This window comes from Alligator sinensis, unplaced genomic scaffold (genome assembly GCF_000455745.1).
Source record: "Alligator sinensis unplaced genomic scaffold, ASM45574v1 scaffold1345_2, whole genome shotgun sequence".
Classification (NCBI taxonomy): domain Eukaryota; kingdom Metazoa; phylum Chordata; order Crocodylia; family Alligatoridae; genus Alligator; species Alligator sinensis.
The window spans coordinates 82037-103965 of NW_005843353.1; the positions used below are offsets into that span (position 1 = coordinate 82037).

Here is a 21929-nt window from a genome sequence, read left to right on the forward strand (position 1 = left end):
TTCCCTACATGCCTGTAAGCTTTGCACTGATAGATTGTACTAGCTGCAAATACCCTCATCAGGATTTGTTTGACAAAAGTGGAACTAAAAGTGGGTATTTAAAGTACCCTTCTTGTGCACCTTGCTGTGTTCCCACAAAGAGTTTAACTGCTGTTTGCACAGGAATAGTTTGTTTCCTATAGTGGCCCCACTTTGCTGCATGCCGTAGCATGCTCAGGATACGATCCTGGATCAAAATAGTTATTGCAGGGGTACAACATGGGTTGTGGAGGGTCCATCACCAGTCTGAGATCTCGGAAAGGTGGTTGTGGTCCATAGTCTGCTACTGAACTGCTATGGAAAATGAGTTCCCTTCTTCATATATTGACTTACATTGTAGCTTTTTGGAACAGGGGCTGCTTCACATTCCTGTTTGTACCAGGATCTCACTGTGGAGCTCCATGTGCTTCTGTAAGACGAATAACACACCATCCTTTGACTTTACTGGGGCGTATTGGGGTCAAAGTCTCCTCTTAAATACACAGGTATAAAGGAATTTATTCAAGATTAACACCGGCTTTGTTGCAGGATGTGGTTCACAGGGCCTAAACGAATAAAGAATCTGTCTCTCTGGGGCAGGGTGGGAGAGAAGATACTTGGTGGCTCAGTAGTGATGGTAGCACTGTCATCACTAAATGTAACTTTGGGTGGTGAATAAAGCAGGAGGAGGGCGAGAGCAAATGTGTACATCGGTTTTCAGTTGTGTGCACGCACCAATGCGCACACACTCTTCTGTGCCTCACGCTTACACACATCCAGGCTGCGGCGCTCACACTTGGAGATCCACACGTGGCATGTCGTTTCTGCAGGCTCCGAACCCCAACGGGTGTACGTGCGTGGGAGGTTGTGCTTGGATGGCCTCTTCTCGCTGATTAGCACTGTGCCGTGCTTGCTGCTCCTGCCGCAGCAGCAATACCTTGGGCAGTATTGCTTTTATGGGCCTTGTGATTTATGGCAGTGTCAGTTGTTTAATCATTCAGCTGGCCCTCCCTTCAGCGCTCCTGTAAGATAGTTAGTTACTTACATAGAAAGGTGACTATCTGATCTAATTATGGAGTCTCAAACCTAATTATAGAGTCAAATATGATTCCATAATCTACCTCTTAATGTCTCTATGTTGAAAAGACGGATACACACGTGTGTAATACACATACTTACATGCCTCCATAATTATGGATATGCATGGGGTGCTCATTTATGTTTGTCTCTTTATCCCTGTGCATGTAGGGCTGTTCACTGAATCATACGGTTGTAAAACACTGCTAGTGAGCAGATTATCAAATCTACTCCCCTCCATTTGCTGTTAAGCTTCCCATCCTGGGACTTGGATTCTTACTTGTGTACCAGCTTATTAAGCACAAGTGAAACAGGGAAAGGCTCAGTATATCGCTGGGTTTTGGACAGTCAGTGTCCAACGAGAATGTATGAAGATTATAGCATTTTGGTAATGGACCGGATCCTCAGCTACAGGTAACAGACCTTATTTCATGGAGCTTACTTCTGCTAATAGCTATAGCAGACCAGGCTGTATCTATATCCTTGTTTAGATGTATAAGAGCCAGTGATGTGGGAACCTTTGCTGTGTTTAAATGCTATTAACTGTTCAAGTTGCCCAGCCCTGGAGCAGAAGGTCGAAACATCTTCAGTCCCTTATGATGTTGTTGAAGGGAAGTATCTCCGTATTATTTCTTTGACAGAGATAAAGCATGTCAGACAAATATGGGGCGTTTATTGTAGAGTCCTCCTTTTCCGAATATGATGGCCCAGGGAACTTGGACATCTAAGCATCACGTTTGGAGGTCCAAACATCACGTTTAAGTTCTGAGATTTGCTGAAAGTTGAGGAGTGACTTGAGAAGCTTTGTCCTCCCATGCAGAGAGACCCAAGTACATCGCAGCTAGCCATGTGCCAGTTTTTTAATGAGAATTTAAAACCCAGAGCTCTGCTGCCCTCTGTGAACATTGCAATTTGCTGACATTTGTTTTCAGAAGAGTAGGTCTAGGACTAAAACTTTCCCTTGGGTGTATTGTGTTTGCCTGTTGGCCTCCACCCCAGAGACAGCTGCAATTTAGTGGTGGTGCATAATTGGTGAAGCACCTCAAGACCCTTCCCAGCGAAAGGTGATATGTCATAATTAAATATTGGTGTGTGCTTTCCAGTGCTTTATGGCATCCAGTTTTAAACAGATGAAGTGGCGAGGTTTCCTGGGTTTCTGTTGTTTTTCAGTGGTTAGGGATTTCCTTGTTGATAGCAAGCGTATCTCACACGGGAGGAAGTGTGATCCAGTGATTATCGTGCAGGAGTGGGAATTAGGACACTTGAGCCATGTTTCTGGGTTCACCACTACCCTTGTGCGAGACACTTCCCTTCAGAGTTAATGGTACTCATCCTTTTTAGAGCACTTTGGGATATATGAATAAAAAAGAGAAGTGTTAGTAATTGTTCTGGCTGCGATTAGTGCAGTGTAGACTTAGCCTAGTGTCTCTTTAAATTGTTTTTGAGCCCTCTAATGGTGCTCACTGTGTTGTGGGGGGTTTTTGGGGGTTTTTTTTTTGGAACAACCCTGAAACCAGCTGGAGTAGCAGCATGCATGCTAGGCAATTGGACTTGGCGTGTTTGTATTATCTGGGATATAATTGTGACCATGTGGTTTCTTTATATGGTTACTGTTGAGTGTAAAGAGCTAAAGACACAATATGTATCTGAAATGTTTTCTCTTAATGAGCACAGAGAGTGGCATTTCACTCCACGTGCAATCCAAAATACTTCAATGGTCTCTCCCACTCCCAACAAGATTGTGCCTGGACCTTGCTTTCATCATGAGCAAGCCCTTTGTTAAATCAATTCACGGTTTTGGTGTTTGCTTGTTTGAGTTTGCTTGAGGCAGTAGAAAGAAGCAAACCCAAAACCTGTTATTGAAGAAATTTAGGAAGTCTGTGATTCAGAATGAGGTCTTGAACTTGCAGCTCTCAGAGCCAAAATCTGCCCTTAAATATGTTTGTGTGGCTCTCATCAGATGTGCAAACATCCCCAAGCAGAAATTTGCTCTTTTTTTCCCCCACTCATTGCGCTTTCCACTGGAAATCTCTTTCAGAAGATACGGTGCATCTGTAATAGATTATTAAACAGGACTTAGTGCTGTGAAACTCAACAAGTCTAGAGGGTGAGTTTAGCTAAACACTTAAGAGTCTGAGCTAGCCCAGTCACTTGGGCCTGGGAGTGTAAAATAGGATTGGAAATCTCTTGGAAAATATGCTTTCCCGCTAGGTTTCCCATGCTGCACATTGCCAGTTAGGGCAGAAGAACTGCGAGAGGAAAACCTTTTAGTGAATCACATTGGCATTTTCACTTGCAGCCCCAGCTGAAGCAAGGAAGAAAGCAGGCATGTGAACCTGAAAACAACACATAGAAGCAAGCCCAAGCCACAAAATTAAGACCAGGACTCAGACTTGGACCATTTGTATCCAGGATATTGCTCCAGGGATTCATTGTTAAAAACTGGTAGGGGGAGGGAGTCATTTAAAACTTTTTTTTTTTTTTTACTGGACTCTAGTGTTATTTTCTTCAGTCCTGAAGAAGCCCATAACCTTGGATCTTTGCTTGTGAGGCTTTAAGGATAGACTAACAAAAGGGTATTGTCACTTCACTTGAAATAACACAGCTCCCATTGAGGGAGCCACTTCTATGGTATCTCCCATTAGCATGTCTCGTGTTTTCTTCTTCGAGTCTGACGCTTTAAAAGTTGAAATTGTTCCCACAACACTGACATGCCTGAAGTTGAGGGAAGGCCCGGAGGTTGGGAATTACTCAGGAGGCTACTTATTCAGGAGGCTGAAGTGAGGTTTCTTAACTAGTCAAAGCATATGTAGGCTGCCCAAACAAGAAAGACAAGTATGGTGTCCCAGCACCCAAGTCACTTAACTATTAACCCTGTAGCAGAATAATGAAAAAGTTTAACCAATGACCCATTTCATTCCTGTATGAAGCTACTGGTGCCTCATTGTGTGTTTATTCCTGCAGGTCTTTTGATACTGTGATTTGCATGCTCTAACAAGATGAAGTCAGGCGTCTTCTTTAGGATCTCACTGGCCTAATTTACCTGTTTATATGCAGTATAATGTGCTACACTTGATTTCCGCTGATTGCACGTAGATCAGAAACAGGCCTGCAACAGATGCTTGGATCCACACAGTGCCATAGCAAGTGGGGGGCGAGCATCGTGACTGCCATGGGCGCTGAAGCAAAAGAGTGCCAATAGGTGCTGCCCAGCTGGGGCAGGGTGCAGGACAGTGCCACACGCAGCTTGTTTCAGGGGGTGCAGGGACGGGCAGCTCCTGCTGCTGCGTACACCCCCAGGCAAGCATGGGGGGGCGCATGCCCCCCCGGACCTGTGTGCCAGGCAAGGGCAGACTGCCACTGTGGGCTCGCCCCGAGCTCCGAACTTTGTTGCTACGGTACTGGATCCACACTTTGGGATACGAGCCTACATTTGCTCCTTTATAGCTTCCAGAAATTATTAGCTTCCTAATGTTTGGGTCCAGGGTTGTGCTCTGAACCCAGTTTGGACCTGATGTTGGGTCTGGGTTAACCTTTTGTTTGCTGAGAGCTAGCTGCAGCTATTTTTCTCCATTGCTGCCTAGTATTAACTGGCACATCCTAGCGCCCTGTTTTCTCGAATAGATGTCCTCTGTGAGAAGCTGCTTGCTCTTTGTGCCAGCAATGAAAGGGGTTAACGTCCTGTGGGCGGAGGCCCATTACAGAGTGCCCATTGTACATGCGTGCATACCAAAGCAGTAACTTGCTGGAATGCTGCACAGCAGCACTTTACCACCTTGTGTTTATGTTGCAGTACTTAGAGCTGGCGAACACTGTGTCCCTGTCTACCAGGATTAACAATGTCAGATAAATAAGGTCCCTTCATTTCAGTGGCTTGGATGGAAACAGGAGGGATCCCTTAGGTCTGGTTTGGACACAGTTCAAAGTGAGGTGCAAGAGTTAACTAGGTGGAGCAGTTCTATGCTTTATAAAAACAATCAGGCAGATTTAGCGTGGCAATTATAGCACCCAGCATTTGGGTAAGTCGCCATGTTCAAAGCAGTGTACAGGCATTAATTAATGTATCCTCTCAACAAATGGGTTTTAGGAAGGCAAGGATTGCTATCTACCATTTTCTGAAAATGAGAGGAGGTAGAGATCGCACCATGAACCACTGGCAAAATCAGAATTAGAACTCATGTCTGCTTGCCGCTCAGCCCTGTGCATTTTCCTCCAGACCGTTTCAGTTAATGCTTGTGTGAGGTCCAGCAAACAACAGCCCTGGAGACTGATGCCCCGGTCTTTATTCACAGAAAAGATGCAACTTGAGTATTTCCTTATGCTGCCCTACCAACGTTCCTCTTTCATGAGCCAGAGAGACCACCGCGGGCGCTTGTACACATGATGCCATTACCATGTGCAGGTGACAAAAATGTCACTTTGTGTACTTTAATGGCATCGCATTGTACACGTGCAGATGTTTTAGAGGCTTTTAATGAGTTTATATCATTGCAAACTAAACTGCATCCTGACGTAGTTTAGTTTGCAACAGTGCTTTGCAGCTATTAAGTCAGCTCGCTCTCCAGCCACGGGAAAGACGGGCAGGCTCCGCAGAAAAAAAGGATCCGTCCCCTCGCTGCTTCTGTTTTCAGCAGGCATGTGCTGAAGGCAGAAGCAGCAATAGGCCTGATACTTTTTTCTTTTTTTTGGCAGAGCCTGCCCACCTCTGCTGCTGCCAGGGGATGAGCTGCTGGCAGTCTGAGCAGCCTCTGAGGTTCGGGGGGCCCAGCTGCTTCTCTCTGCAGTGGCAGTGCCCCCCAGGGCCACCCAGCTGGGTTACTAGCAAGCCAGGTACTGCGCCAGCGAAGAGTTGGATAAGGCTAGGTGCTGCTTCTGAGCTGGGGCAGCACCTGGCCTGCTAGCAGTCCGCCCAAGTGGCCCCAGGGGGCACTGCCACTGTGGAGGGAAGGACCAGGGCCCCCCCAGGGGGTCACTTGGCCCACCAGTAGCTCGCCCCCCAGCCGTGGGCAGGCTTCGCCAAAAGAAAAGGATTGGGCCCTTTTCATAACAGTCACAGAAAACCCTAAATTGAAATGGTGGGTTTCAATTAAAAACTCACCGTTTCAATTTAGGGGGCATATAATGCAACCCTAAGGACTAAACCGCCCTCACGTGTACAAGCGCCTGCCTTAATCAGGTCACAGTGATAGTATCGCAGGTTTTCCATCACTTACATTGCTTTTTTGTGACTTCGGGTCTCCTGGGATCTGGTTTGAGGGCACCAAACCTTTTCACGAAGTTTGAGTTTAACAAGGGCTTTGTCACTAGCTGTGTAGACCTCAGTCAAATGGGTGATCTCCCTCCATAGTCCCATAAAATCCCAGTGTAACTGGGAGGAGGTGTCTGACGAAGCTAAAGGCAACCAAGGAACTTAAAGAGTAGAAAAAGCGAGCTGAGCAAATTGTAGTCACCACGAAGAGCTTCTGTGATTTCCCCTGGTGAATGGTGTCTCAGAATGACAACATGATAGTGGACCATGTCCAGGGAACCTGCTAATGATGCCGTCCTAATGTGGTGGCTGGCAACAGTGCTGTTTCCTGGTCTCACTTCTACAGTGCTGAGCGTGGGCTAGGAAATCCCTATTTGCTTTAAGATTTTGATTGCAGTTGATTCCCACGTGTATTATTCACTGTACGCCTGGCATCTGAACGGATCCTTACGTAATGCTGCATGAAACGTGCAGATTTTTGTTTTGTTTTGTTTTGTTTCTATAGAAAAGTTAGCAATTTTCTTGTAAGTTCAGGCCAAAGGATAAATGGATAGTGATTGGGGGCTTCCACTTTTAGGTGCCCAGTTTCAGTCAACTGATTTTTTTAAAGAACAGAAGCGCTTTCTAAAAACCAGGTCTTTTGAAGGTGTTTCCAGCTGGGCCTCCGAACACAGAAGTACCTGCTGCTACTACTCCCTGTCAAAAAGGTTGGCCTCAGGGTTTCCTCTAGAGCCCTTCACAATAGGGTCTGTCCCATAGCATATGATGGACACTAATTTCAAGTACCCCCATCTTTGCCATTGCAGCTGTGTGTGCCCTAATGTCCAGGTGAGAGTTAGTCTGTATTTACTCAAGTGGATTTTTACCTATTTATATGAAGTGGCGCCGTTCCAGCGAGACACTTTGAGACCCGCAGCACCGAAAAACTGTGTGCGCCACAGCTCAGGCACTCGTCAAGGATTTGTCTGATTCAGAGGAACCCAATATCTTGAGTTAGGGTCCTAAGCCCACTGGACTCGTGGCTAAACTCAGGTGAGAAGGTCTTTAGTCATTTTTAAAGGGGCTCTGTTTTAACCTCAATGTGAATTGGGAAATATTTTGAGATCCAGGAAATGTTTATGGGACAATAATCCTACCCCCCCACCTCCATTCTAGTCCCAGTCTAAGCAACTAGATGTCATAGATTTCATAGATTTCTAGGCTCGAAAAGGATCTTGTAGATCATCACGTCCGACCCCCTGCTCTAGGCAGGAAAGAGCGCTGGGGTTAAGTAACCCCAGCCAGGTGCCGGTCTAATCTCTTCTTGAACACCTCCAAGGTAGGGGACAGCACCACCTCCCTTGGAAGCCCATTCCAGATTTTGGCAACCATAACCATAAAGAATATATTCCTGAAGTTATATATAGGAAGTATATGTTTTTGTTCTCTCTCTACGTGTTTATCCAATTTGTCTCAAGTGCAGTGTACGCACCGTGATCCCTTTTTGCTTCAAACACCGCCTGGCCTCTAGTATGGCGAATGGTCCTGAGCACGGTTAACTTTCCATGTGCTTCTCTGAAGATGCTCAGGGCTTCCAGAAGGCACTTGGTACCCGCTGGAATGGGGGAAGCCCGACACGCCTCTATTTCGGCTATTTCTCCGGTTGCGTTTTGATACACGTGTAAGTCCTGACTTCCTTTTTCTTCTCTCTTTTTTTTTCAACAGTTGCAGATTTGATCTCTTCTGAGCTCTTTGCAGTGTCTGGACTACTGGGCCTCTAAAAGTCTACAGACAGTTATCATTCAGTTCCTGGGATTGCGCTCCCTGCTTCTCCTCATCACCTTCCCCTCTCCCCTTTTCCCTCCTATAAAACTCCTGTGCATTGTGGGATTGCCATGGAGCCACGGGAGACCTTAGGCAGCTCCCGGCAAAGGGGAGGCGAGGCGGATTTCTTGCCAGCTACTGTTGCCTCTGCAAAGCCTCCACCGGCTTCCAGCTGCGCGGGGGAAACCATATTGCCTGCTTCGGGCTCCGGGAAAGGGATCCCAGTGAGTGGAGAAAGGATGGAGCCAGAGGAAGAGGACGAGCTGGGTTCTGGGAGAGATGTGGATTCCACTTCCAATGCAGACAGCGAGAAATGGGTGGCCGGGGATGGCTTGGAGGAGCAGGAGTTTTCCATCAAGGAAGCAAACTTCACAGAGGGGAGTTTAAAACTGAAAATTCAGACCACCAAGAGAGCTAAGAAGCCCCCGAAGAACCTGGAGAACTATATCTGTCCACCCGAGATCAAGATCACCATCAAGCAGTCTGGGGATCAGAAACTCTCCAGAGCTGGGAAAAATAGCAAAGCGGCTAAAGAGGAGGACAGAGGGCACTTCAAAAAGAAGGTAAGGACACCTCACACGTTCGTGCAGCCATTTATTTATTTCTGCTCTTTACTAGCTGTTCACAGCTGATGAACTGAGCTGGTTCCTTTCTCTCTGCATGTTTTTAACACAAGACTGAGCATAATGTGACAAGTGAGGTAATGTGATCAGACATCCTAAACAATGAGGAACAAATTCTGCCCACGGGTACATGCATGCAACTCCCAGCAATGATGGTGTGGACCCACGGCTGTCTTGGGAATGGGGCTGGGAGCCAGCTGCATGCCTCAGAGGGCACAACTGGGGCCTGGCTGCTAGGACTTTGCTTTTGCAGAAATAATGGTGACCATCCTTGTTACCAAAACAGGATGGGATGTGACAGGCTTTTCTATCTATGCTTTTTGTGGGCGAGAAGGGTCTGCGGTGCTGAAGACTCCCATGAAGGTGCTATATAGTTTGCATGAGTTCATGCAGCTATGGACCAGTTGCTCTTCTGGCAACTGAGGGCAGGCTATAGAAGTACACTGTCCCAGAACAAAGGGCATCAATTTGCAAAGTCCTGCTTGGTTAACAAAGCAGCCGGTACAAACTCAGGACAGTCCGGCCTCCCCATGATCGGGACTGAGCCTTCATGTGCTGAAAGGGGTCAAAAGCTTACCAGACTTTCTCAGGACTTTTCTGTTTTGTATGTAATCTCAATGAAAGATGAATAATTACATTAAACGATGTGCCCATTTTCAACCGTGGTGCATCTGAACACAAATGCTCAACCCTTTTGACTGTTAAGCTTTGGACTGCCTTTTAAAATACAGGTATGTGCACTGAGACCAATTGAATTTGTTCCCATATACTGGGCTAAGGGCTCCATTACCCTTGATTACAGCATTCAAGGGTAATGGAAAATAAAATTATGGTTGAGAAAATACTTCCATTATAAGCCTCATTTTCTTCCAGGTGCTTATCATTTTCTTGAAATATCCTTTTGGGCTGAAATTTCTTCTTTAAATTGGGGAACATGGATGCTTTCTTTTGGCTTTGCCAAGAGTGCTTCAGCAGGAGAAAAGGATTAGAAGGGAAACTCATCTTTTCCTTTATCAGACATGTTTCAGGAAATGCGTTTGGTTTGGTTTTCAGTAACTTGTTGGGTCCTCAGGCCTGAGCCAACACAAGTGCTTTTCTGGGCACATTTGAAGCAATTTTGTTTGAATTTTAAGCAGCGCAGGCTATCTTTGAGTCAGGGCCCTTTATTTATGAGGTGTCTGTGCAGTACCTAGCAAAGGAAGCTCTGGTTCTGATTGAGGCCTCCGTGTTCTCCTGCAATGGGAATAAATCCTCATCTTCTACACATTGGCAGTGTACAGGCTTCTTGGGGTGTTCAAGTCTTCGAGCCCGTTCAGTGAAAGTATCATCAGTAGTCATGAAACATGTGAGCAGGCCTGGACAAATTAGAGCCCCAAGGCACGTGCAATGCACAGGGATAAATTTGCCACTGAATTGAGCTTCACAGATGAATTTGATCTGCAGGTTCATATCCTTATTCAAAACAACCATTTCAGCCACGCTTCACAGGGAGGTGTTGAATGTTGTATCCACAGTGGTCCAGGAAGTATATAAGAGGAGAGGATTCGTTTGTGGTATCTTTTATTGGCCTAGCTGTATAGTTGGTAGAGAAGTGAGACAAGCGTTCAGGCACAAACGGCCCTTCCTCACTGCAAACTGAAGGTGAATCTTAGAGGGTATGAACTCATGGAAACCAAAGCCAAGGGTTTCTCTGACCCCGTGTGATTAACGCATTGTGTGTTTTATTTTTAGCGCGGTGGAATGGTGCCAGGGATTTATTTGACCCAACTGTGCATTGTGATGTGGTTTTCCAGGTATCTGGCTATCCGTCCATTAGCTTAGAAGCTCAGGCCCAGATCATGATCCTCTTAATAACACTGAGTAATACCCTAAACCCAAATAATTCCACTGATTCGAGCAGAGCGACTTGCGTAAGATAATATTCAACATAAATTGCAATCTGGCCCTCAGTAACTGCATGTCTAGAGTTACAGAAGTGCATGAATGACTGGTGCCTCCTGAGAGTGGGGGGGGGGCATCAAGGCGCCGAGCAGGCACCGTCCACAACTGCCGGCGTTGGTGTTGGTGGCGGCGAGTGGGGACTGCCCATAAATGCCAGTGGTGGTGGCGGCGGGGGGGGGGGGGAGGGGGGGGGGGGCCACAGAAACCAGTGGCAGCATTGGTGGTGGCCAATCTCAGGGGGGCATGTGCCCCCCCATCCACTCCCTACACATCGCCTATGTAGAAGTGTATGGTTGTGGAAATGTACTGATTGGCACACACGTCCTGCCCAGTAACTTCCGGGGATGAGTCTGAGTGAACTTGGATGCCCTAGGGTGCACGGGTTTTCATAAGACTTTAATTCCCAGTTGAACATATGAGCATTGTAATGAGTTTGTTTTTATAGCCAGCCAGGAAAAGCTCTCACACAAGCAAAATACAGAGAAGCTATATGCAACCCTCCCCACCCATCACTCGCAATATTAATGAAGAGATGTTAATTGCCTAGAGGGTAGGAGATACAAATCTCAGCAGCTGTAACTTGGCTACATTAAGCATTTATCATTTATATCTATATAGTGGCACTGGAGGTCTCCGTCTGGGATCAGAGCCCCTTCGGGTTAGGCAGCGTGCATACACGCAAACACACGTGAACAAGCACGCATGCACACCCCCCCCCGGGAAAAGACACGCAAGAGGCAGGCAGAATCGAAATAAATGACCAAAGACAACAGGTGAATTCAGTAAACAGACGGGGAGCACAAGGTAACAATGAGATGATTATGATTAGCATAATGAGCAACGGCCACAACACACCAGCTGCCGAAGCATTGTCGAGCATCTTGTGGGCATTCGAAGGGGGACAATGAGGATTTTTACAGTCAAAGCAAGTCCCCTGACCCTAAGCGATGTGCAGTCTAAGGAGGCTTGAGCTTAGCCAGCAAGATTTCCCACAGGATTAAAGGCGGCTCATGAAAAGGGTTGCAGAATCAGGCCCTTACCTAAATAATTCAGGCGAGTTGCAACAGGAGTTGAAGACAGATACTGCAAGAGACGGGTAGGAAAAAGGCAGGACAAAGGCTCCAACTGTCAAATCATGTGGTTGCTTTCTTGGCCGAGTGGCGTGTCACGACGTCTGCACAGATATGTTTTTAAAGATACAGTTAGCATGAGGCTAGGAGAAAACTCTGCAAGTCGAAACCTGAACTGTACCGGGGCTGGGGTGGCCTAGTCCTTCTGCAGGTTTTCCCCATGTAGAAGAGCACACGGAGGTAGTTTTCCCCTTTGTTTGCAGACAATATCGTCAGCCCCATTTATGTATGAGACGGAGAGACCGTGAGCTCTATTGTTTCAACCATCCCAAGACTTGTGCTGCTTAAATGGCATTTCTCTCTTCAAAATGATATTGGCTTCCTGTCCCATTGCTTTAATAAAAGTAAACCCAAGAGGATTATCAAATGGGAAGAACTGCAGCAATTGGGACCACTACACTGAGCCAGTGGGCCAAATCTTCAACTGGCATGCCTCCGTTGGGTTTTTGCCAGCTCAGTGCTTGGCCCAATATATTTGGGTTGTTTTTTTTTTTCTTGGGAAGGAGAGCAGTAGCATTATTCCAGTTTACCACCCATGTTATATATTCAGGGGTACACGTCGCCTTGAACTCCCACCGAGACTTACACGGGTGGAGGGCTGTTCATAACCCTTAATGTGAGCTACAGGCTCATGTATCAGCAGTAGAAATGGCTGTTTTACACCTAGAGGAGTAATGCTTGGATTTGTTTTTTTCCCCCTAAGGAGGAGCTAACTCTATTAGGACTTGAAAAATCACTTAGGTTTGTTGCATAATAATTTAAGCCACATCTCCAGTAGTCCCCAGTGCTTCCAAATACCTCTTCAGTATGCTTGCAGGAGTTTCAATACACATAGCACAGAGGGCGAGTAATGAAAACATGGAAGCAATTTAAGTAACAGCATGTGGGTACACAAAGGACCGGTGATGCCAGTAATGTAAAAGGGGCTGTGAACTGGGGATAGAGTGTTTATTCAGTGGCCACTTAGGGAGGAAGAAGATATGCCTGTTCTCTAGCCTTATACTGCTCTGCTAATTAGGCAGTATAGGCGCTTGCATCATTCGTCAAAGTGTGGTGCCTGGACCACTGGGGATTCGAACGGTGGTCTGCGGAGAGTGGTGCCATCACGTGGTGCGGATGGCTTTTCTTTGATTCCAGCTGCTACGTTTTATTAAAAGAAGTAAACATACGTTAAATACTTTCCTCATGTTGCTTTTCCGCGTGAGCCACTGCAGCGATTGCCCTGGGGATGTTATGTGCTCATGAATGGGAGGGGAGGCTACCTAAGGAGACAGGCTGCTTGGGCGCGGTACCCATTATGGGAGAGAAAAACAATTACAAGTTTGGGAATCCTCGGTCTAGTGGCTTGAACTTTAGGCTCCAATCCAGGAGCTTGGGGGTTTCAGTCCAAGGTTTTTGGGTTTTATTTTTTTTACATCAAGTTTCCCCTTCTGTAAAACGAAGCGGGAGGTGGGGGGATGCTCCCTACTCATTTCCCAGGGCTCCTATAGAGATGCATCTTAGCTGGGTTAGTGTTTTTGTTCAACTGCTTGTGAACACGAACTGGTTATATACATTTCCATTAGTACTTCAACTCTCCTGCCTACCGGGGCAATAGGGGCCCCAGACGTCGGTACTTATAACTCCCAGAGGTTGTTTCTGTGCAATGGAGCGCATCACACGTGCCGTGACGGCGGCTGCGCCACCGACGTCACAACTCCCTGATCCCGCCGGCGCAGAGACTCCTGCATGTGGCGCTTGCTTTCTCACCTGCAGCCGGGCTGCAGCGGGTTGGGATTTGCCATCAGAGAGAAGGCATGTCTTTCCCTTCGGAAGTGGGCAAACAAACTGTCAGTTTTGATGGGCACTAAAAGCATGGCACCAAATGCTGCGACGCAATCCATCAGCTTTTCCACGCCTGCTTCGCAGGGCTTAACAAGCCCCAGATGAGAAGTAGTTCTGTGTTTTTCTTCATTTGCTGCCCTCTATTTTACTATTGCTGTAAACACTTGATTTTTTTTTTTCCCCTTTACCGTGCCAAACTTTCGAGTTTCCCTCATATGCATAATTCACTGCTTCGGGGGATGTAAACTCCATTTTTTTTCCCTAATGCTTAAGAAGGGTGAATACATTTATCAGCGAGAGATAAGCAGCGGCAAATGTAACAGAAGGAAAATTTCCACACGTTGCTTTGTAGGAAGCCACGTGCTTGGGTTTTCTCATACACGGGCCTTGGTTTCCCCTGATCTTGGCAGGTCCGTTCTGCTTCCCTCCGGGAAGCCCCTATCCAGTGCCTTTTCCCCTTGAATTTCTCTTCACTCACCTTCCTTTCACTCCCTGTCCCCCCACACAAGCATCTCTCTCTCCTTGCATTTCCTCATGCTCTTGCTTTATCTTCAAGGATTTCCTCCATCACATCCTTCTCCCTTTGGAGCCCCGCACACCTCACGCCCATCCTCTCCTTCCCTTTTGGATCACCTCTGGCACGCTTCACTTTCCCTGCAGGTCCTCATGGGCATCTCGATCTCCTGTCAAGTTACCCCCGCACCACTCTCCTTCCCATGCGATTTGCATGTGCAATCATTAAATTGCTCACGGGGCATGTTTGCTTCTCTTTGAAAAGGGCATCTCCTCTCAAGCCCCCCTCGAGGATCTGATCTCTGCCTGGCGGGATCTGAACCAGGCTTTGCAGTCAGCATAAGCACTCGGTACTTAAGAAGGCGGGTCTGGTTCCTTTTTGAAGGTATAATTAAGCGGAGAACTTCATTTCCACCCCCTGCCCAGCTCTTTTCTTCCCTCTTTTTTTTTTTTTATTTGATTTTGTTTTGGCTGGATGGTCACCTTCAGACCCCCTGCATTTTGGCAGGCTCTTTCTTTTAAGAGGAAATAATTGGAAGAGGCTGGGCGAGTTCTGCAGAACAAGGGTCCTGATCTGAAACCAAAACTAAGGGGCTGCACATTTAGAAGGACGGCACTGCATCATTTGGGCTTAATAGCTTGGCTTTCTGCTACCTTGTACCTTGGATCTTCATTTCTATCACGGCTGAGTGTTGTAATACTACCAAATTGTAGGAGCAGATTTTCAGTTGCCTCTAACAAGCGTTTGACATCGCTAAGGAAGTCAGGCACCCATGGTGACCCCTCAATCTTGAAGTTCACTAGGCCAGGCTGGTCCCTAAAGTGAATTAAGCAGCCTTGAGACTGCTCTAAACTATGCAGGTTGCTGATAGCCCTAGGGATTAGTTTGACAGTGCAGAAGTCCCACAGGATAGGGAGGGCTGTGGTGGAGACCTGCCACTTGGAGCAAAGGGCAGGAAAAGGGACCACTTCGGTGATATTTGTAGCCACCTGAGCACCTAATACAAAGGGAGCCCTGTGGCAGCTGGACAGACTGGTTTTTGGGACTTCTCCGCCCTTGCTGTTGGTTCACAGGAGGAATAACAAAGATGACGTTGTCCTGGGAGAAGCAGTGGCTTGTCTATTCAGGTGGGACTGAGGAAGTCAATTGACTTCATGGCTCATTATAATCTACCTGATTTGCACTGATGTCTCTTCACTTCACGGGTGTCAAAAGTCTCAATGCTCCACTATGCAAACTATCCCTTCTTCTGCAACTTTGCTGTGCGCGAGCCATTCCTGGTACTATCTCGATTCTATTTCACAGCCCAGCTGCACTAGAAGCCTTAAGTCAGGCGTGGCAGGAGTGACTCAGGTGTAGACATGACTGCCATTGAAGTATTGGAGGTGCGGTCAAGACACTCAACAAGATTAGAATTTGTTTTATGAATCTGAGGAAGAGATGCATGTTTAACTCTGATGACTACAGGACTAATGCAAACATGCTCATGGTAGTCTTATGTAGAATTTAGATTATGGTTTGTATGGGATGGTTTGCATAGCGATGATCTTGCCTCAGGTAGGGAGTTGGACTAGATGACCTCTGAAGGTCCCTTCCAGCCCTACTTCTCTATGATTTTATTATCTTTTGGCTTTTTTTTTTTTTTGCCTATGCTGTGGGGTTTTTTAAGCTCAATAGGTAATTCAGGAAATTAGTGCACATTTCTATATGGTTGTATTTGTTTTTGCTTTGATATTAAACTGAATAATGTAGCGCTAGGCCCCTAACGTATTAAGTAAGCTTCTCATTTCTCTTTAACTGGAGAAAAATATTTGTTGTGTTTTATGTGGTGATGTGCCACACCATCTGCACCCCCACCGTTTCAAGATCCTAGATCCTCCCATGCATTATCTGCAAGGAAAATGAACCTGCCTGGCCCTGCTTCACTCCTGTCCCTTTGCCAAATGCAATTAAAGTAAATTAAAAGAAAGAAAGCAGTGCGCTTAGGAGGGTAAGAACGACACATAACAATGACCATTGAAATGCATTTCCTTCCCCAAGTGCTGCTGTTATGGGGAGCAGTGGTCACAGTCCGCCATGTTCGAGACATCTCCAGTGCAGGAATAAAAGGGGACTTTCTCACTTTTATGCTCTTGTAGAATATCCATCCCTACTTGACTACCGGGGATACCAGTGTGCTGGAAGTGTTTTTTTTTTTTTAAAGCTGTCCAGTTAAAGAATTTATGGGTAAAGGCAGAACGATGTTACAGAGAGGAAATTATGGAAGATTTGTCCCAACTCGTGTAAGCTGCTAATTGAGCATTTTGGGAGCTTCTGCCTGCCAGGATTTGCTGAACCTATCCACATAGAGGGACTTTTTCATTCCTCAGCAGCCCTTTTCCAGCTGGTCGTCTGTCACATTTTCATCCTTATTTAGATACCTGCACTTTGTTCCTTCCGGGGCAAGCCTCCTCTCTTCCAAACACGACAAAACAAGGCAATGTTCATGCCGGCTTGTTTGTTAGACGCTGAGTTGCTTAGGTCAGGAAGTGACTGGAACCAGTTAAAAGCACCTGAGGGCAGATTGCGGAGGGAGAGTGGCCCTGGCGTGCACGGAGACCGGCGTACTGCGGCTGACCCACCTCTTGCACTTTTCTTGCAGAACCCGGTGAAAAGAGCTTGCACAAGGAGCTTTTCAGGTCCAGTGGTGTAAAGAGTCAGCCAAGTCAGCACATGCTGGCTGCGTTTCGAAACAACGCACTTTTACATCATCCTCCAGGTTAATGCAGGTTACTTAACATGCCCCCTTCTCCTGTGTCTCTGGAAGCTCACCTCTCCTGACACTTTCAGGCTCCCCTTCAGCCTTTCACATCCTCTCTTGTACATGTGTGCACTCAGACTCAGCCTTTGTCACACCCTCCCCCCCCACCTTCTCCCACATACTCACCCCTACTCTCCTTTGCATGCATGATGTCACCCCTTGCTCAGCCTTTTCCCAAATCTCTCTAATTTACACATTAAAAAGTACTGCACACACAACCCTTCTCCCTTTCAGGGCACAACCCTGCCCACACAAAAGTGAAAAGTCAATAAAACTGTTTGAAACCTGCTTGTGCATGGAGCACGTGGTGTACACTAGTGTAACAGGGCTATATAGTTGCACTAACTGTCCTAAAGAGGTGGGACCACAGCACGGTTTTGTTGAGTTTCCTCACAGGCACTCTTCACTCCAGGACTTTTTCCCTGCACCTAAGGAAATCATAGCCATAGTGAATAACACAAACTCCATAGCCATTTTTAAGGAAAGGTTAGACCTTTTCTACTTCTGAAGCTGATACAGAATAATTTCCTGAAATGATGATGACACACAAGTGACAGTCTAGGTTATCATGAAAACAAGGCCATTTGATAAGGGACCATCAAGAACCAGCCCAGGCCTGGTTTACTGTGCTTTCTGAAGGCCATTTCCCTTCCACTCTTAGCATGCCCTCTGGAATGAATTAGACCAGTCAAGTCTGACTCCTTTATTTCAGTATGGGAAATGCTGTCTCTAGCTCATTATTTACATTTAAATCCCAACCTGCATTCAATTAATATTAGGAGGCAAGAGTTAGTGGGAGCCTGAGAAAACCCACCTAGGAGGGAAGGAAAGTATTATTTGCATAATGGTAGTGGCTAAAGGCCTGACTTGAGAGTACTGTACAAGTCTATAGTGAGGGCCAGGTCCAAAAGCCCTGAATCCTAAACTTTCATTGAAATTTAAAGGAATTTAGGCACTTGAATACCTTTTTGGCTGTGGCACATAGGCTTAATACAGACAGTCAAAAAGCCCAAGGCTGAATCGATTCAGTCTTCGCAGGTTAGTCTAATCTGCAAAGATTAAACTGAGAAACAACTGAACCTGGGGGGTGCTAGAGCATGGCTCTTCGGCACTTCCTCTTCCTGCTGCTCCCAAGGTCTATGGGATTTGCAGTCCAGAGTTATAGCAGCAGGACTCTGCAGGGTTGCTCATCACTTCCTCTTCTTGCTTCCAGGTACCTCTGGGATTTGTAGTCCACAGTCACTGCCAGCTGTAACTTTCAGGAAGTTTAGCAGGGCAGGGCACCTCTGTACTTGGGAGACGGGGGCTTTAACCAGGGGAAGTGGGAGTTTAATTCTCCTCCCTGGCCCCAGACACCAGCCAGGGTTTGCTGAAGGCGGCAGACCCTGCCTCTCTCTCTCCCCCCTCCTTCACCCACCAACCCTTTTCTGCTGGACCAGATAGCACAGGCCAGCCCAGGGCTGGAAAGCATGCTGGGATGCTGGGGGACTGTGATTTAACATGAACCAGGAAGGGGTCTGGGACAGAAGTTTCATAAGCTGGTTTGACCCAAATCAGTTAAGTCTGATACTACATTCAACCAGGTTTATCTTAAACCAGTTTCAGACATTTTGAAACTGGTTTATGTAGACTGAACTTCTGTTCTGTTACAGGTTTAAACCAGTTTCTGATCATTTTTAACCAGTTTACACATAACTTCTGCCCCTAGCCTATAGAGAATGTCCCTAGGCTAAGCTTATAACTGCAATAGAAAAAAAAAAAAAGAGGAGAGGAGAGAAAATAGTGTTACATCCACTTCATAGATTGGAAAATGAGGTCCAGTTATCTGAGAATCACACTAAATGCCTGTGACAGGTGTCCCTCGGCCAAGCACAGTTGCTTAACCACAATGCCTTCAATCCCTGAGACTAGGGTCTCTTCCTGTTTGTTACAGCTTGGTAGGTTAGAGGCTTGTGCCATAGAAAGGAGGAAAAAGCTGGATACAGCAGTTTCTGCCTTTACTTCCAGCTCCTTTGCTCATCTGAGTCTCCAAGTCCGACAGTCAGAGCTTTTGGGAAGACTGTTTCACAGCCTGAATTCCATTTTTTTCCCTTTCTTTTTTGGTTTTGTTTCTGCGATGGCATTAAACAAAACAGAGAAAAAAGAGAGAGTGGCAAATAGCTCTGGGCTGAGAGCTTGTCTGCTGGACACCATTCTAGGGCTGGACATCGTAAGACCCTTGAAAACAGAAGTTTCTGATGGAAACGCAGACAGTCCTGTCACTGGAGCAGCATTATCAGGCATCTCTACAGCAGGAGCCTCTTGCCCTTTCTGGATACAGCCTTGTCTATTGTACATCTTACAGTAGATGTATGCATTTTTGAAACAACATGTGAATGACAGGTTCAGGTTTACTGTAGGGATCCTGTTCTTTGGTGGTGGGCTTAATTCCCCATGCCCTCTTCTATAATGTTTTCTTAATTTCATTTCTTTACTCATAATTATATCCTGCTTCACCCCACTTAAAAAAAAAGGAGTGTCCTTTTATGAATCTGGAAAACAACTCCACTGGGAATTACTGCCAGCCTGATCACAGAAATTGGAGTTTGGGGTATTGGTTCCTGGGACTGGCAGGAGCTGCTAGTGGGTCCCTTGTGAGCAATGTATCCCAGCATGCCGCAGTTGAAATTTATAGGCATTTCACCTGATTTCAGCATGAGGCACTTTGCACAGCTGCTCTATATGCCTCGTGCAGTGGATTTCAGGTGTGGTATTGATGTGATCTGGAGGGAACCATTTTGCTTTCCCTTCTGGAGTGACCAGGATCCATGCTCGCTGACTCCAGAAGTTATTTTTACATGGGCAGTGTAAATGAATGGCTCCTGAACTAGGGGTCGTGACACCAAATACAGCCGCAGTCCTTATGAGTGGGGTTGTGACTCCCCCACCAAATTCAACTACAGTACGTGGGTTTGAGAGCCTGGAATTAGGACTGAGCATGTTAAAAAAAGAAAATTGGGGATGGCCGGCATCAATTTTTGCAACCTATGCCATCTTGGGGCCTGATCAAGGCACCACTAAAATCAGTGGGGATCTTCAACTGGAAGCATATAAACTTCCCAGAAAAAGGGAAAAACCTGGGTGGGGGAGTCAGCTGCTGAGACAGCGGGGTCTGGATGTGAGGGAGAGAACCACAACACCTTGTGGTTAGCTCTCTGGGTGTCCCTGCAGGAGTTCAGATGCAAAAATGTACTTGCAGCCGGCAGGGAAGTTCATGATTCCTCTTGCTACAGGTTAAGAATGAGTCATGCTAAATTCACAGACAAAACTCCAAGACAAAACTCTGTGTCAGTGAAAACTCCAAGAAAGTGGGGCAGATTCTAATTAATGGCCAAATTGGGGTGGCAGAAAAAAAAAACAATCTTTCACTGTGATCCTATGTAGTGAAGTGGAGAATTCATTATGTCTACCTGCCCCGGTGCCGTTATATAGGTCTCTTATCCCTGCTGAGTTAGAACAGGCCTGCATTTCCATCCTCTGTCTGTTGGTCTGTCTGACCTGTCTCCTATTCCACATTATTAAAGTCCAATCTATGACCAGGGTATACAGCAACTGCCTGTTAGTTGCACTAGGCAACACAACCCATCTTGGTCACATGGCTTAATAACCCTTTGTGAAATCCTTGGGTCAGAGGCCACTGCACCGTGCCCATCTTTGTCACATCTCGGTGATCTGTATCCTGGCAGGGTTCCCCCCTCCTCCTTCCCTCTCTCGGTATGGAAAGAACCATCTGCTGAGTTGGCTTTCAGAAGAATTTTGAAAAATACCAAATTCCCTTTGTTCGCAGAGAAAAAAACCAAAGTGAAGCCAGTATTTGCAGGGGCATGAGAAGGGCCGGTATTGTGTTTCCTGCTCCCCAAGGAAAGGTTGTCCTCTTTCTTCTTTTCTCTTTGATTCGACTCCCTGTCATTCCATGAGCGAGTCAAAAGCGGCAGCTGCAGCTATCAGCTGGGGAAGGGGGGGCCCCCTCTTTTACAACCCTGTGGTAATAGAGAAAAAGGCGGCCCCTGCCGCTATCAGCTGGGAAAGGGGAGTCCCCTTGTTTAAAACCCATGTGTTAATCCCTGAGTAGAAAAAGTAGAAGTGCTTTATGCGGTCCCTCCACCCCCCTTGCATTCTGCTCTCCTGCAGGCTCACGGCCTGATGAAAGTGCTGGACGCTTTATTTTGGGAACTGTCATCTCTCGGAGCTGCAGCATTTTTCACGGTGATGAGTATCTTTTTCCAAATAGTAGGTAACACTTCAAATGCATTACGGGCCATGCAGCTTCTATCACAGATTTAAAGGACGGGAAAGGCACAAAAGGGTGAAGACCTGGCAATGAGAGGTGTTGTATGGATGATGATGTGAGAATATAGGTAGCGGATGCGGCAGAGATGGGAAGGTCCTTCCAGATGGTGGAAGCTGCAAGGATTCAGGCTCTTGCCTCTAATGAAGGAGATTGTATCAAGTGACAGAAAAGATCGGAGCGCTTGCATAACTGAAAGATGTGTGATGTTGCCAGCAATGAGTATGCAGAGGGGGTTTGAAACAAGGAGAGCAATTGGAGATGGATCCTAAAATAGAGAAAGAATGCCTGGAGTTCAGCGAGGATGGACAGGAGCTACCCTTTGCTGATGTGAGAAGGCAGCGGCCGTAATGCCAAAGCTTGAGACCTGCATGGAGGGGAATTATAATAGCTGGCCAGAGAGAAATGAAAATGTTGGTTCTTTTGGATGCTGAGGGGTGCATAACAGCAATATTATAGGCCAAGTTGCAGGCCAACAGGCCAAGATTATAGACCAATATGCCAAGTTGTAGGCCTGGGAGACACCAGAGAAAGGGGAAAGTTTGTGATCCAGAATGACACCAAGGTTATTAGCAGTGGATGCAAAGGGCATTGAGAGTTGGATAGGTAAAGAGAAGATGGTCT

The 21929-nt window shown here is 46.6% G+C and overlaps 1 protein-coding gene across 4 annotated transcripts in view; it reads left to right on the forward strand.

Moving 5' to 3' along the window:
• Positions 1-21929, forward strand: part of LOC102375842 (SET-binding protein-like) — an 87146-nt gene that overhangs the window by 11933 nt on the left and 53284 nt on the right. For 2 of the 4 annotated variants that reach the window (XR_003092295.1, XM_025194942.1), the window contains exon 2: positions 8048-8709. Coding sequence is in view for 3 of the 4 variants with exons in the window: in XM_025194942.1 (XP_025050727.1) it covers positions 8218-8709 (492 nt within the window). In the remaining variant the exon portion in view is untranslated. Of the gene's footprint in view, positions 1-7223; positions 7376-8047; positions 8710-11328; positions 13360-21929 lie in introns of those variants that run through there. The other 2 variants (XM_025194944.1, XM_025194943.1) reach the window with 2 other exon arrangements.